Genomic DNA, 17,600 nt, shown 5'->3' with positions numbered 1-17,600 from the left:
CCTCGCCAAAATGCAGTTGCCATCAGAGGCTGAAAGTTAAATCAGCCATCCAGACTTGGGTTTCTTCTACATCTTATAAGACAGTGTCAACAATCCCTTCCATTTCAATTTTTTTTTCTTTTGTGACATCCTTGATTCTTAAGCCTTAGCTAATGTGTTTTTTTATTCTCCAAAGTGTTTTCCAGTATAGTTAAAGAAAGCCATTATTCCAGGTGGCATAACCAACTTCAGATGCAGCTGAAACATGGCAGCCAGGCCTACATACATGTTTTGAAGTAAGGAATTCTTCAATCACTTTTCTATGCATCACTAGGAGTAAGACATTTCTAATGTTGCTGCTCATTGACCCAACCATGAAGGAGCTGTGCTATTCCTACTGCTGGATCACTGCATCCATCAGAAGGGTACTGCAGACACCTGGGCTGATAACCTCTTAAAATACCATTAGGAAATCTTCTTCTACCAGAAGTGTGGTCAAACACTGCAACAGGCTTTCCTGGAGAGGTGATTGATGCCTCAGGATTGTCAGTGTTCTAGAGGCATTTGGACAATGCCCTTAATAACAGGCTTTAACTTTTGCTCAGCTCTGAATTAGTCAGGGACTTGGACAAGGTGATTGTTCTAAGGCCCTTTTGACTGAAATGTCCTGTTCTATTCTACTCATACCTAAGTCAGCAGAAGTGTTCTTCCAGAGCCCTATGGCTCTTTAAGCACCTTTCCTTATATCCTTTAATTTCTCTGTGGCAATAATCTTTAGCTCCTAATTTCCAGACCTATTCAGTCCCAGTTGAGTCAAACATTACTAAAACCGTAACCATATCTCTGCTCCAGTGAGTTCATCAGCACATTTTGCACATGGCATTGCACAGCCCTCCATTCAGTTGGGCTGAATTCAAGCCAGCAGCCTAGCACTTAAGAGGATTTTTAATTCCCTGTTACCAGTATAACCGTCAGAAAATTAAGAACAAAACAGAGGAAGGAAGTACTAATGATATTAATTATAGTTCTTCCCCCACCCTTCATATCTCCACAATGAAGAAATAATAATAAACCCTGTCTTTCTAGAATTTACTGAATATAGTTATTTGCACTTCCATAGTGACTCACTGAATGACTTCTTTTATGGGATTGATAATTGATTATTTATATTTCTTCACCTGCAGTTACCATCCTGATGAATTCTTCTGTACTGGATGTTTTATCCTGAAAAATCCTAACATAAGGAAGAAAGATCATATATTAATTGATCCTCTGATTGATGACTTGGCTTTTCAAAGTTTTGTTAAGCTCATCAGGAATAGCAAATAAATTGTATTGTGAAAGATTACATATTGTTTCTGACAGTGACATGTTAGAAAACCATCAAAAACATCAGAAGATAAACCAAATTGTTTTCACTGGTTTATTTCATGAACAGTATATATCAACCTGCAGTACCAACACTGAAGTATACATTTTCCTTTTTTAGTACAGTTCGTTTAAATACAAAAGTCTTAAGCTTTTGCTTCAAGCATATGCTCTGGATTTGTATTAGGGTATAATCTGCAGTAAGAAACTTATTCATCATTTATTATTTCCTTCTCTCTTTGAATTTAGATTTGGTAGATCAGCCCTCAGCTTTTTCAGCAAGAAGACATTTATGGTAGGCAACAAACTTCTGGCCAAAGCGCTGTGTGTAGTTTTGATTACTCAGGAGACTTACACTCCATTCCTAGTTTTGAAGAAGACTTTCTCTGTGTCTTTAGGTTTGTCAAAAATTTAGCAAAGCTTTGAGCATGTTGGTATTTTATTCACAGCTGAGCATTACATTTAGAAAGGTTATTCAGATGAAACATGTGCTTTGGGTCATTATTTCCTTTTGGGTTAGCTTCCCCATCACTAAAATGCGCTATTGGTATAAGCTTTAGCTTTGTACTTACAGATTGTGAACTTTTCAGATCAGAAATTCTCTCCTTTTTTTGTTGCAGTGTAGAGTAGTTCAGTAAAAAGAGGCCTCTAATATTTGCATATAGACTGCAGTGTTCTGGTTGAGTAAATAACTTTGATTGTGTCACAATTTCTGTCACCCTACAGAAAGTTGTTAAACATTACAGTGAAATGGAGCATCCTTCCACTAACAGTTCATACATGTTAACAAAATTAAGAAGTGAAGTATGTGCTTCACATTTGGAATTTATCTATAAGCACAACATATATTTTCTCATAATGATGAAATTATAATATTGTTTCTTATCTGGGTTACTCTTTATAACCCTATTTGTTAACTCTCTATGTAGCACTAAAGACAGGTTACATCACATAATGTGTACTTCAGTTTAAAAAGCAGAAATAAGCACATGATTATCTAATAAGTACTTCTAATATATCTTGATATTTAATCACATCACTTAGCATCAGTAGTACTTTAAATATTATATTCTTAAAAGATTATGTTCTGGAGCCTGCATTAGTGGCATTACAATATTTTTTTGCTTTTGTTAGACAAAAAGAATTGTAATATGAAATGCTTATTTTTCCTGAATTGTAAGAATGTTAAGATATTTATAAAATCACTGTTGAAATTGCATGTATGCCTTTTCCCTCACTATCCTAGATGTATTCTGCCGTCCCTCTCAAGCTTCAGATTTCATTCTAATCTGATGAGGCAGGAGGTCTCTTCTTAGCCTTTTTGGGAAACAGTGACTGCATTTACAGTGTCCTGCTAGACGACATTTTCAGATGTTCCTTGAGCTGCAATCCTGCAACAGCTCTGTGCTGCCAATACGTGTGCCTCTCTAGGCCATGGGGGAAAGCATGTGGCTGTCACCTCTTTAAAAATGGTGTGGCAGAACCAGGGCATCCTTCTCTTCTCATTTACAGGGCTGACCGTGCTGTCACATCGCTTACTGGAGCCCTTCCAGGGGGAAAGACATATTACACAAGAACTTCACAAGAAATTCTAGATTTAGAGCAACCATGAATGTGCTTCAACCAAATCAAAGCTTCCCTCACCCCACAGCCATCAATGAAATGCTGTTCAAGGTGACCATCAGACTGTCTGGATGCCTTGCACACATCCACACAGTCCTTTGGCTTTTAGAGGCTATTATCTCCAAATACTGGCTAACTCATGCTTTAATGGTGCCATGCATCACAACAGGTGTGTGAACCAAAACCACCCCATGTCTGACCTTTATTGAGTAAAGGTGCATCACTTTTGATCCAGTGGTAGCACAGCCAGCATGTCATCATAAGAAAACACACAGGTTCATCTTATCTTCACTTGGTTAGATAACAGTTCTTGGTTCTGCATTCCAGACCAGGTTCTCCTTAGGCACTGAGATGTATCATGTCTAGATCTACTGCCTGCTTGAACTGCAAACTGAAGAACCAGAGCGCTGTGTTTATTTCCTGGCCAGATAATCCCACTTGACCTTTCTCCCACCCACAAATTCTATTCTCTTCCTCATTAAGATCAGCCGGCTAAGAAATGTTACAGGATAGAATGTTAGTGACTCTCTTTACAAATTCCCTTGGCCTTTAAACATGTTCTTCCCTTGTTTCTTTAAACATGTGCTATAGATTGCTCTTGGATGAAGGACTGTAGAGTCATGTCTTTAACAAAAGGGACAAGGTAAATTCTGACAGCTCTTAGTCCTTAAAAGAGAGTGGGAGTTCTTGCTTGAGTTCTTGCTGCTTGGAGTCAGTGGTTTGCACAGGGGCATAATTCAATTGTATTGGATACAGTGAACAGATATTTTAAAAGTATTTGGACAATCTCCAGAGGTAATTTCAGCAGAGGGCCAAGAATTTCAGTGTTGGGAAGACTTCCCTGACAAGAGACAAGACTTGCCCTGGAGGCAAGGGATGTATCTCTAATATCCATATGTGATGTACTGGGGGTGGAGGGAGGGCTGCTGTGCTCTGTTAAGGCAGTGGCTGAATGTCTGGTCAGACACCTTCAAAAGTTACTTGGATGCACATTCTCTGGTGGAGCTCAGTGTCACATAGCATCAAATATTGCCCAATACCCAGTAAAAGTGTGGCATTGCTAGCCCGTTGAAACTTAATTTCTTTGGGAAGCTCCAGATTATAGTTTTGTTTTGCTTTAAGGTTTTTTACTTTTCACTCCACAAGTCTCTGGGGAGACATGGAGAGCTGAGACCATGTCTTCCCTTCTGTTTTCAGAAATTATAACAGCTTGGAGGTCACTTGATGAGAGGGATTTTCCCTGGCCAACTTTGGGAGGCTTTTAGTTGATTGCAGGAAAGGGTGGAGAGGGATGACATTTCTGAGTTCAATTCTGATGTCATTTTCTGATGTTTCCTTATGAAAGTGTCTTCAGTTTGTCAAGTGCTGTCAGATATTAGTAAAAGTCAAATCTTTACGTATATGAGATAGTGCAGAGCTGTCACAGTATGTGAATTTTCAGAATTTAGGGAGCATTGTAAGACTGAAGAGATAGTATTCCAACTGTATGCTTTAACCACAGCAGTCAGGAGCAAGAGCAAGCTAATGTAAATATGGATCTGTCCATAATAAATAATCGTTGCAATTTGACAGCTCTGTGGATTTGGCTTAAAGATTAGTCAGAGCTCTTTTAGCTATCCTTTTCTCTTTACACCCCTAATTATATCTAATGTGAAAAGATATGAAAAATAAAGTTTATGCATGTTAAACCCTTCAGCATTACCTTATGTATCTCAGCGAAGATGGAAGGAAAGCCCCGACATGTCAGAGAATTTTCTGAATGGCGATCATACCTGTAACTTTATATATGGAAACTCTTAATTTACGTTGTGCTGCCTTTCCTTTTTACCAGGAAGATTATAAAAAGCTGTGAATCAAGCCTCTAGTTCTCTCCCTCTGTGCAGGCTTAACTCCTCAAAACTTCCTCCTCGAATGTCATTTGAGAACAAATCCTGGCTTGTCTGTGTCTTGCCTTCTTTCTTAACAGCTCCCCGTTTCCACCCCTGGTTTTCAGAGATGCCAAAAATGTTGTGATTTTCCTGCTGAAAAGACCTTGCATGCCGAGTAATTCTTCTTCTCAGCAATGCTTACTTACCAGATGACTCAGTAACTTCCAAAAGCTTCATGCTGCTCTTCCTTCCTCTCATCTTCGCACTGCGCAGATATGCATATGCTTCTGGCATCTGTAAAAACACTGTATCTGCCTAGCACAGTTAGAGCCTCCTTTAAACTCAGAAGCAGAAAAATGTGTGCAGGCATACTTTTCTGGGCACAGAATTTCTCTATGACTTTAAGCACAGATAAGCCTCACTTAGAGAAGGGTAAAAAGAATCAAAGGGAAGTTGTGGTGCTAGCAAAGATAGAAGTGGAGAAACAGTTGCAAAGTATTTTTCAGAAGCCATTTTTGAAAATACAGGAAGATTGTTGCCAGTTCTTTTTTCGCAGAGCTCCCCAACTTCTGACTTCTTAGGGAAACTGATCCTGGAATCTGAGATGTGACCTCTAGGAGGTAAAACATTACCTATAATGCATACAGATTTACAGCAGTTTTGTTTCTTCAGCAATGTTTGCTCAAGTCTTACCATTAAACCATTAAATCTGAGCACCAAAACTTGGAGCAGAGCATGTCAGCCAGTTTCTGTTTATGTTAACAGCTGTATAGACGTGCACTTTGATAAGTGAACAGTAGTGAATGTGCATGTGGGTGTTTAGCTGGAATTTGGGGAGAGGATGTTCTTCACACTTGCTGCTCTGTAAGTATTTTCCTGGTGAATGTAAGAGAATTTGTATTCCTGCCTTCTGAGCAGGAATTGTATTAGTGACTAGGATGGTTAACCTGGGTCTTCATATGGGAGTGATCGGTTCTGGGAGACAAAGCCAGCATGTGAGTGTTCAAGGCACACATATCTGTATATAAGACAAGCTGATATTCACCCAAAGGAGAAAAAAAAAAAACAATTCAAGCCCTTTTTTCTGTAGCTTATAAAAACAGAAGAGACATTTCATTCTGATGGTTAACTATCTACATATCAAACAGGTGCTCTGATCATGAGAAGTTAAATCACTAAGGGTAATCAAGCAAAACATACCTCAAAGCTTGCCTCTCAGAGAAGGAATGATAGGTGATGTAAGGTTAGTCAATCTTCAGTCACTCAGACTTCATTCAGGAGCAGTTTACATACTGTGGCCCTTTGAAAAGCTGAAGATACAGAGTGACTGAGCCAAGTTAACTAGTAGTTCCAACAATTATCAAAAAAGCTACAGTAACTCCAGTGCCTGAGGAATTCGGTGTAAAAAAATTGGGCAGTGCAGTCCAACATCCCAACGAAATAGTTTTACTGTGAACTTTGTTTTGATCTTAATATTTCTATTACACTATTTTTCAGGCCCTGATTATATCAAACAAAAATTTCAAGAAGGAATGGATGCAAAAGAAAAATCTGAAGAAAAAGGTCAGGAGAAACCACCCACCCCAAAAGAGTCACCTCACTTTTATCGAAAAGGTACTACACCCCCTCGAACCCCAGAAGCAAGCCCAAGAAATAGTCCTCCTCTTTCTTCTGAGACTTCTCCTTCAAAACAACTGAAAAGGCAAAGCTCCACTTCTGGGGCAAGACTCAATCAAGACAAAAAGCTTTTAGCCACTGAGAATATAACACCCACAACTAACAAGCCTTTATATTCAAAAGCACCGGTGAAAGAGGAAGTAGCTGGGAAACACCAGCCAAAGTTTTCAGCCCAGCACAATCCCAGCAGCACAGAGAATGGGGAGCTGCATGGTCACTACCATGGCTATTATGTAAAAATGAATCCAACAGTGCTTCCACAGGAGCTCAGGGAAGAAGATGAATATGCCAACCCTTCACCATCAACGCTTGCACGGATACCACCCTCTCAGAAGCCAAGCCCTGCTAGATCTGGGGGTAAGCCAGATGCCAAAGAAAACAAGCCTGACATAAAAATTAAGAAAACAGAATTTGCTGCACCAAAGAACCCAGCTAATAATGAGTCACATTCAGCAATGGAGAAAGAAGTAGGAAACAGCTCGGTAAGTACTGCAAGAGACATTTTCATTTTCACTGCCCTTTGCTGTGAGTGCTGAGCTTTGCAACCTAAGCATAGGCAAAGCTCACTTCTGACAAATCTTAATCTGGATACAGTCAGCTAGCTAAAACCCACTTCACCTGGAGTGAGGAAGAAATATTCCAGTCTGGAATGAGCAAGGGAGTTTTAAAACTACCCTTTCAGATCAGTGTGAATCTTCATTTCAGTATCATTTAAAAATAATAAAGTTATCAATAGCCATGCAGAAAAGGACTGATGACTTGCATTTCTATTTCGTGTTAGAAGAAAAACCCAGGGTATGAAATTTGGAATCTCTGATGATGATTCTGTGATTCTTGGGCCAAAAGAAATTCAGGAAAGCATCTGTTTTACATCCTAAAGTTAGCCTTTAGTGAATGAAGAGTTCTAGATAATTGTCATAAGGTTTTTCTTTTATAAGCATTGTTTCTTTTAGTCATTTTTGGTGGTACTCTACAAAACAGTGTGTCATTATTGATGGGATAAACAGAATGACCCATTTAAGGAGATCCAAATAGCCTAGTACTGATTGCAGGCAAAGCACTTGAATAATTAACACCAGACTTCATTAATAAAGAATTTAGAATTAAAGAGGGGGAGCAATTTCCAACCAACGTGAATTGTAAATGTTCTTGTCAAACAAGTTTGACATCTTCAGGTGTGAGAGAAGAATCTTAATCTCATCCAAGAAGGTCACTTGATTTGCTTTTACATGGCCATGTATTCTGACCAGGAAACCAGAGTAATTCAAAGGCTAAATGTCACATTAAAATAATTTTTTAAAACTGACTGATAATTCTCAAAAGGTAATTAGATACCTATCAGTTATTTGATGTTATTCTGGCGAGGTCATCCTTGCATTAATTCTGTTACTCTAATCATATTCTTGTTAATGACATACAAGAGGTCATGAGAATATCATCCATGAAGTTTATAAAAGACACAGATACCTGGAGACTGGTCTATAATGAAGGCAAATATAAGCTCATGCAAACCACCTGCTAAGAAGGCTGAAAGTATAATTATCCATGGCAGTGCAGCAAAACACAGTACTGTTTATGAAAGATAATTTATAGAGCCTGGCCATGAAGGATCAGAACTGGAAAAGGTTGATGGATCAGAAGCAATAGAGGCAACTGAACACGAGCTCCCAGTCTGCTGCTGTTGTTCAGAGATGTTAATATAATCCTTAGATTTATCAACAGAAAAGATTAAGCAAGAGTACATGGGAGTCCATTCTGTCTGCTTTTGGCACGGGTGCAACCACTTCTGGGATAAAACAGTGTTCGTAAATCAGGGATTTAAAATGAAAAAAAAATTGAGAGGAAGTCACACAAAGAGCAGCAAGAATGATTAAAACATACCTTACAATGGAAGATTCGAGGTACAAAAACCCCTGACGTACTAAATCACTTTCTGTAAGTGTGCTTTATTAAACAGTTTCCCAGGCCAATAAGCAAATGTGTAAGAAAATCCAACAGTTAGAAAGATTCAGATAAAAGTCTGGTTTTAAGTTGATTCTAATGATCTTGATTAAATGTACCATCAATTTTCAGATGCCAGGGTTTTGGAGCCATCACTGAGCAGTTTGATAATGAGCATTTTGCCAAGATGATATTCTCTAGTTCTGCAGGAAGCTTTTATTCTTTTTTGTGCGGATCAAAGTAGATGTTGGCAGAGTTTTTGTAATCTGCAAATCTGTATTACAGCTGATATCAGCCCTTTAACCTTTCAAATCTCACAGATATTACTCCTATGTAGGGTAACACAAAGCTGACAGGCTTGTAAATGTTGAGTGAGTATGTACAAATTTCAGGCTGAATTGGAATTGGTTTTTAGCTCTGGTGAAAATAAGTCACTAGAAATAGTCCTTATTTTTCCTTCATTCCAAATAATATTTTGGAGGGAGGCTTCATCTTAACAAGTAGGGTACCTGAACAGCAGTTTATTGACCTTCTAGAATATTCAGGATAAGGACCATGAACCTCCAGCCTGTTATCATGAAAGGTATAAAAATGATGAGATATTGTGTTTTAGCTACTGTTAGTTCACTGATACTGCATTGATATTTGGGAACTCTACTCTAGGTCCCTCTACTTCATTTGGAGTCTAATTGAATTATTCTTATTACCAGCATTCCAGTATGGAAGGAAGGTAGATTTTAGGAATTCATTTTTACTATAACAGTATCTTAAGATGTATGTAGATTTATGTGGGTGTTTTTTAAAGATTCTAGTCTTCTATATGTATCTGTGAATTTGCCCATGTAGACTAAATTTCCTACATGCTTATTTCTTCAAAATACTGAGAGTAGAAATGCTAAACCAATTAAAACAAAAAAGAGTAGCCTACTGGCCTAGCAGTCTGAGGGAGAAACAATACAGAATGACTATTAACTTTGCTGGAGACTTTGAATTTTCAATATCGCCTTTCAGCTTCAGAAAAGCAGTAGCCTGTTCTGCAATGCTCCTGGACTGAGCGCAGCAGTGTATTGAAATTAAGCAGTGGCTAAGCTAAGAGAGCACAGTTACTGAGGAGAAGCCAGATTTATAGAATCATAGAATAGTTTGGGTTGGAAGGAACCTTAAAAGATCACCTAGTTTCAACCCTCCTGCCATGGGCAGGGACACCTTCCACTAGACCAGGTTTCTCAGAGCCCCATCCAGGTCTTGAACATTTTCAGGGATGATTCATCCACAGCTTCTCAGGGCAACCTGTTCCAGTGTCTCACCACCCTCACAGTAAAGAATTTCTTCATGATATTTGATCTAAACTTAATCTCTTCCAGTTTTAATCCATTCTCCCTTTTCCTAATTAATGTACTTCTCCTTATCCCAGATGGTTCTGAATGCTGAGAGACTTCAGAATTCTGGAGTTGCATTGGGGAATTATTTTATTTCAGTAAGAAACTGCAATTGCTTTTTAGTCATTCTGACAAATGATTTTGTAATGCTTTGAAAGTAAGTCTGCCTTAGATCCTCCATAAAAGTTCTAAAATATATTTGTTACACAGTGAAAAGAGAAAAGAACTTTCAATCTCATGAAAAGAAAATGATAAACATGGTTTTGGAAATTGAAAAAAAAAAAATCTATTAACATTTAGATTATCTGGGAGTGCTGTATTGAATTGTGCTGTCCTTTCTCCCGGTATCCTGTGATAACGCATTAAGAACACAGATAAAGAAGGGAAAATTTTCAGTTCTTCCTTCTATGTGTCTAAATCAAAGCCATTTTTCATACCTGAATGAAACATCAGCTTTAATTTGGATTAAGAACTTCATATGACTTCATTTGCTGAAAAGCTTGTAGCAGCTGTTTTAGTTACCAAATTTATGTTTCATATTTTCTGTGAATGTTACATCCTTAAGAATGTCTTGGAGTATAATCTGTGGAATAAGTTAATTATAGGAATAGTCTTGATTCTCTAGATATCCCCATTTCTAGCATTATGTTTGAAATATATCAGAACATACTTCCTATGCCACACATATAAGTGTGTTTCTCTGTGTATTTACTCCCTGATGTTCAAAAATCTAAGTTTGAAATTATTCCAGAGCTCATAAGAAAAGAGTCACAGTTTCATGAAGGTAAAATCCTGCATGAAGCACAATGACAAAGCCACGTGTCATTTATGAGAGATAAATCACCCTCTTTCAGAGAGAATGAGTCTCCTTCACATTACCTTACATTTACCACAGTGTGTTCACAGACACTTGGCCACACACCAGTACTGCTGTTTCTATCTGGTCATTAGCAGCCTCTAGACCCAGTTTCAGCTTGCACGCTCCTGTCCCACCTTGAATATGAGCTGATTGGAGATTCTCTTGGATTTGAGTGAAAAATAGGATTGAATTTCACAAAACACTATTGTAGTGTACATTCATGAATACAGTTGGGGGTTTTTTTGCCTGATAGGTGTCCATGTGCTGCCCTAGGACAGGTTACAAGCCCAGGCACAAGTGTTTTACTAAATTGTAATTTTTTTTTTTTCTTTTGGCAGGTAAAGATTTTTAAACACACAGTGTTTAGCCTGGTTTTTACCTGAATGCTACACAGTGATTCTACTCCCATTTTTTTGTTCAATTCTCATCTTTTTGTTCAGCTAACATCCATTTAGTAAGGGCTGTAAATACCATGATGTTTGATAAATATGTGTGTATTTTATATGTAAAGATGTGTGCTTGCCTTATCATAAAAAAAAACCTCTGAGAAAGAACTTTAGGCTAAATTTAATGGACATTCCTAATGCAATGGAATTACAAGCCTAGTGTTTTATTTCCTGGTACTACATTTTAGGAAAATAACTTTCTTTCTTCCCCAAATTGAAACTAATCATTTGGTTGTATTTTGAACTACATAAATGTTTAATTTACAAGAAGCTGAAAGGGTAAATTTGAGCAGGACTGAAGGTTTTCTGCTGGAGCTTCTTTAGAACAGTGCACCTGTTCTGGTCACTCTAGGATTGTTCATACTAATTTTGGCTTTTGCTATTTTAAGCCCTTGCGGGACACTAAAGTCTTACTTGTGGTATTTGTCTTAAAGCATTAATGCTTATTTCATAGGTGTCTACAAAACAGGTGGTAGTTCATTGCATAATAACTGTGTGCTTCATGAACGTTGTTTGATCATTTTTTAGTGTACCAGGAAATCCTGCTTTGGGCTGAAAAGTACAGTTATCAGAAGCTGAAACACAATGTGCATAGCAGGCCAAAGAGTATGAGCTCTACTTCTTTCTATAAAGAGATATCTTTATGATATTTCATTATCATAAAGAGATAACATATTTTTCTATGGTCTTCATGGGAACTCAACAGCCCAGTTCTTAAGGTGTCACTTGCTCCTGTCTTTGTAGATGAGACTTCTTGATTCAGAGCATAGCCCCTGGGGTTTTTAGCCTAATTCATCTAATGTTACTGTGGTGAGATTGTTTTACCTAACCTGACTGACAGATGCATCAAAAGGGAAGTCCCCTTCCCCTTCAACAAGCTTGATTCCCTGAGACTGTGCACTAATGATACCAAGGTGCCATTAGAGTTCTAGTACCAATTTGGAAATCAGCAAAAATCTGTCTGGCAGCTACCAGGATGCTGTTCCATGGTGTATTTCAGGTAATGAACAAGTTCTTGGCTCCCGTGGAGACACTGTGGTTCCAATTTTTTTTTTTTTTCAGTTGCAATAAATCAATGTGATTTTCACAGCTGTTATTTTCAAATATGCAAAGTACTAGATGGACAAATCCTGAAAAATTTTAATGGTACTTGGCAATGATCTTCACAGTTCCTTGCAATTCCTGCTGCAGTATAACTGTAAAATCTTCCGGTGGGTTTCCAGCCTATAAAGGAGCCATTGACCTGATTTGAATCACATAGCCAGTCCCTATTAGAATCATAGGATTATAGAACAAAGTGTTTGAGTTGGAAGGGATATTTAAAGACCATCTGTTTCCAACCCCTGTGCCATGACAGAGACATCCTCCACTAGACCAGGTTGCTCAAAACCCCACCCAGCACTTCCAGTCATGGGCCATCCACAGCTTTTCTGGGCAACCTGTTCCAGTGCCTAACACCAGAAAGAACAATGTTGAACTCGTATCTTAGTGGAAATTAATAGTGCATTCAAATCACACGTCTGTGGAGAGCAAGGCTGCTCACAGTGCTGTGGTAACCGTATCTGGAGCTGTGCTTTCCTTTTATGCCTGTTCTCTGCCCCCGAGTGTCTCGTGTGCTTTAACACATGGTGAGTCACTGCCACAAAGGAGGAAGGAACATGGTTCCACTTCTGTGACCTGATGGTTGAAACATACCACTGGTAAGTGAGAGCTTGTTATTCAAAATCACTTGGCCTAAGGTGTCATTAAACCTGGTCTTCAATTTCCTAGTGAATATTTTAGACATTCTGCCATTAAGCAAAACGTGGGTGCTACTACCAATACTATTACCCCTATGTCATCATTTAATTGGCATTCTGATAATCTCAATCATTGTGTGAACTTGAGCATGTGCTTCTCAGCATGTGAACAGACAGCTCTGAGCTGGTGCAAAGGGAACTTGATGGAGGTTATGGACAGAGGTGCCGATGAGGTTTTGGCTCACCAGAGATTTAAGCACTACCTGACATAATGTATTTTGTGACTTACTCAAAAACTTAGCAGCCCACATCTGGCCTGCCATCTGAACTACTGTGTAAAGGTGTGTTCCAATGGAAGGTGTTCCATGCCACTGTTTCAGGAGAGCATGTGATACAATAATGACACAAGTACTTTTCCATAGCTTCCCAGTTACACTGTTGCAGCAAATTACTAACAACAAGTTCTTACACCTCAGCATTCCAGAAATTACATAGCGTATGTTAGCATTATGTTGTCATGAAGCATAATGAACTTCTCCAAAGCATGCCTCATGTGAAAAGTGAAAACGCTGTTTGATTTCTCATTCAATATATACCTTCTTATGCAAGCCAGTGATCCAGGTGTAGCTCAGAAGATAGTTTTCTGCACAGATTTTCTGGTGGGCTTCGTGATTTGAGATTTAGGAAAGTATTGTCTAAATGAAAAGTTTCTCTGTTTCTGCGTACAGTGGAACTGTAAAATAAAAGAGTATAAAAATCTTCATAAAATTATGTTGTAATAAACCAAATATGTTAATGGCAGAAGAGAACGGAGAATTTTCATCTGTTGAGACATTTTTCAAGTTGGTCATTAGAAAGCATCCATTTTTTAAAAAAAAAATCCAAAATTGCCTAAAAGAATTAAAAACTGTTTTCTGGCTTCACAGAAATACTAAAATAGCATAATGATTTAAATTTTCTAACCAATTTTAGCTCTAGCTAAGAATGGAAGGAGTTTTCTGATTTTTCATTTCTTGAGTACATAGGTCCTTAAGATAAGTCTGAATAAATCAAAACAAGTTTAATTTTGCAGTTGTAAAGTAAACAGGTTTGTTAGTGCAATGGTAAGTAAATTTTCTTTTCTATTTTGGTTATCAAAAAAGTGTATTCTTTTCATAAAGCATCTTTGTTATGTCTGTTTTGAAATGGGTTAGAACTGGAAAAGGAGCCCTCTGTAAGGATGAAGAGCAACAGCCTCACTTCCCTAAAGTAGTTCACATTCTTTTTTTTAAGTTTTGCTTTATTTTAAGATGACATTGTTTTTGTGTGGATGGGTTTGTTTTCATTTGTTGATGCAGTTGTATTTGTCAGGTGGCTTAATCTCAGTGTGATTAAGAACAGTGAAGTACTATACTTTCACCTGTATTTATCCAGCTCATTTTCACACAGATGATATTTATCTCATCTGAATATCACCTGGCCGTGTTTTGGCAGCAGGGTCTGTTTCCCTCAGAGCAAGGTCAAAACCTATAGAAATTGTGAAGTCAGGTCTTTTTTATTGTTGTGCATATGTCGGAGGTTGCATTAATTCTGATATCTCTGTTTTATTTTCAGGGCCCTAACTCAGTCATGATCGCCCTGGTAATGCTGTTGAATATTGGTTTAGCCATTCTTTTTGTCCATTTTCTAACTTGATTGGAATTAGGAAAGGTAAGAAAGGTCTTGCTTTCATAACAAATCACCATATCCACCCCACCTTAAATGATAAAGATTTAATTTCTTCACATACTTTTAATGTTCCCCACTTTAATTTTTAGCTGTGCCTGAATGTGATTCAACATAGTTATTTAATATTGTAACTGTTTTGACCCTTCAGTGAAGTCATGACAACTAGTGGTGTTAGCCCACAGTTCTCTGCAGTTGTGTCATCAGCCTTTTAAATGGCACCTGTCAGACACAGGGAAGGAGGCTTGGAATTAGGATGGGACGCAAGAGAGATGAAACTTGGAAAATTCAGCCAGGGGCCCAGATCAGTTTCTCTGCTGGTGGCTCGTGGCTTTGGGGTCCTCTGAAAGCTGAAGCAAGCAGCCATGTTGGAAAACAAACAAAATAATCTGCTGAAGCAGCCCCGCCAGTGAAGTGTGTTGGCTTCTCCATCTGTTCCAGCAGAGTGTAACTAAACTGGAAATGTACGGAGCTGCACTTTTTGTTGATGGAAGTTAACAGCTGCCTTACTATTTTACCGTCTGATGTTTTTAGTGGGGAGATGGGAAAACGACTGCCAGAGGAATGTGGTCAGAGGATTCTGTTGCTGTGGAAGTGATTCCAGCGTTCACTCCTATCTCATTAGAAGAAATAGTTAGCAACATCAGTCACCAGTCTTATTCCATTACCTGCTGCTTTTAACATCTCCTGCAGTGTTCTGGGAGATCGAATTTCATTTGCCTGTGCATGATTCTGTTCATTTGTTGTTTATGAAATTTGATGTATAGCCATAAGTAGTGTTTAGTCCAACCTTGGAGAAAGCTACCAGTTCTGCCTAGCAGCAGAAGCAGAAAATCAAATATATTTTCCTAGTCCAGGGATGAAATTCTTGAATTCATTTCCTTAAACCTTAAGAGTAATTTTGCATTAAGGTTCAGTAAATAATACACCATTACTGCAAAACTTAAAAGATACTAGTATCTTCCTTAAAATGCTCAAATACTTATGCCAATACCAAGCAAAATTTTGCATAATAAAAAAAATAGAATCCTACATTGGTAAAAGCACATTCTAAACAGGAGATTTGAATATCAAAATAAGCCAAGAAAGGTGAGGCACAGGGTTTGCATGTTGATTTTTTTTTTTTCTTTTTTTTTTCTTTTTTTTTTTTCTTAATTCTGGTGCTGTGGTAATCGGTGATTTGAATTATTATGTTGCAACACTGAGGTATTTTGACAGCAGTTAAAATAAAGTCTTGTCTGGGTGCACATTACTGCCAATGACAGTTAAGCTAGCTAATGGTCATAATAAATCACAACTTTAAAATGCTAGATGTGTGTTGAATACATTCAGGTAGAGCATTTAAAAATGTGAAGTTATTGTTTATCAATTCGATGCCTTCAGTGTCTTTAAAGTCCATTTATGATTTTACCTCAGCATTGAAAAAGCCTCAAAATTTTTCATTTGGGAAGTTTGTCTTAAGTAGTTTCATAGCCCTTTGTTCAAAAAATGTGATCATGTTTCTTTTTATGTGCCATTATACTGTAACTATTGTACCCTATATTAATCAAATGCATGCTTATTTATTGAAGATATGTGGTGTGATCATTTGGCAAGCAAACAAACATTTTAATTTAAAGCTGCAAAAAGCAAAGGGCTTGTATTACGGTTTATTTTATCTCTATTAGAAAATCTTTCATACAGCATAGTTTTTGAACCTGTTTGTAAACTTTCTAAGTTTTTGCATGGTTTAATGGGCAACATTCTTACAAAATACATTAGCTACTTTTTGATGCAGCGTAGTAAAGTACTGTAGGTATGGACTGAATTTTGGGCAGCGAAGCAGCTCCGAGCAGGGCAGTAACACCATGGTGTTTTTTACAGAAGTATGTTGAGAATCCTGTGTTTTGACCAGTGTGGATAAAGAAGAAAGCAGAAAGAGAGCAAATGAAAATAAAACTTGTATATTTATTTTTAAAGAAAAAAAAAAAACAAAAAATTTAAATTGTGTTTTAAATTTAGGAAAGTAATTTTTAAATACGAACAAAATTTTAAAAGTTACTGTGTAAGCCTTGAATTTATGGATGAAATGTTCCATCCCACTGTTAAATCACCCCCTGTCTCCTTACATGGAGAGGTAATTTTGTAACTGACATATTTAATTCCTATTAAATGTTTATTTAAAATACTTTATGCTCTGGAAATAATGGGTAACAAAGCTTATGAAAAATGTTTATAAATTTAAGTAAGCATGTTAGTACCATTTATAAATATGTATGATTTATAAGCTTTTTTAAAACAAAGCTCAAACAAATTGTTGGTATTTTTCTAAAACGTGCACAGTTGTATTTTACATGAAAGGCTATTTATAATTGGTTGTTATACTGTACACTACATTTTGGACAGCACAATGAAGCCTGCCAATGTACTTAAAAATGTCATTTTGTCTATTTAAAGTTTCTTGCTGTCAAAGAATGAACTCTTTATCTATGAGTTTCTCTGTTTATAATTCTTGACCCAAAATGTACAATGTACAGTTTTCACAACTGTATTTGCTCTAATAAAAATAAATTGGTTATTAATAGAGTTTCAGGCTACTTTTTCCTGTTTATGAATTATTTTGTTCACTCTTTGGAAGCAGTTTTTTCTAACTAATCAGATAAACAGGAGTGAAGCAGGAAAATGGGTGAAATTCTAGTTCCTTCAAAATCATTGTGAGTTACTGTTTTCAACAAAAGTGATTCTGGGAAACAATTAAAAATAAATTAAAAAAAAAAAAAAAGTCAAGCTTCCCTTTGTGTCTTCTTTTATCTTCCACTGCAGTATTTTGTGTCTTCATAAATTCACTGTCTTAAATTACACTCTCACTACAAGATGATTTTATCTATTTTGTTTTAATTGGTGAGTTACTGGTCCATTAACAGCTGTTCTTGTAAGGGATTTAATTTATTTGGGCTTCACTTCTCCTCAGGATCTTCCATAGGTTCAAATTTAACATGAAGTTTGTGAGCCAATATTTACACATAGAAAATTTGCCA

At 37.3% G+C, this 17,600-nt stretch overlaps 1 protein-coding gene across 6 annotated transcripts in view; it reads left to right on the top strand.

The window, feature by feature from the left end:
* The window catches only part of JPH1 (junctophilin 1), an 83,278-nt gene extending 65,935 nt beyond the window's left edge, over positions 1 to 17,343 (top strand). The window contains exons 4-6 of one of the 6 annotated variants that reach the window (XR_004496140.1): positions 6,336 to 6,997; positions 11,033 to 14,568; positions 16,447 to 17,343. Coding sequence is in view for 4 of the 6 variants with exons in the window: in XM_015619113.3 (XP_015474599.1) it covers positions 6,336 to 6,997; positions 14,473 to 14,553 (743 nt within the window). In the remaining 2 variants the exon portion in view is untranslated. Of the gene's footprint in view, positions 1 to 6,335; positions 6,998 to 11,032; positions 14,569 to 14,675 lie in introns of those variants that run through there. The other 5 variants (XR_004496141.1, XM_015619113.3, XM_015619112.3 and 2 more) reach the window with 5 other exon arrangements.
* The last annotated feature ends 257 nt before the right edge of the window (positions 17,344 to 17,600 follow it).

This window comes from Parus major, chromosome 2 (genome assembly GCF_001522545.3).
Source record: "Parus major isolate Abel chromosome 2, Parus_major1.1, whole genome shotgun sequence".
Taxonomy (NCBI): Eukaryota; Metazoa; Chordata; class Aves; order Passeriformes; family Paridae; genus Parus; species Parus major.
Note: the sequence above shows the minus strand (reverse complement) of the source record. Positions and strands in the feature narration are given on the sequence as shown.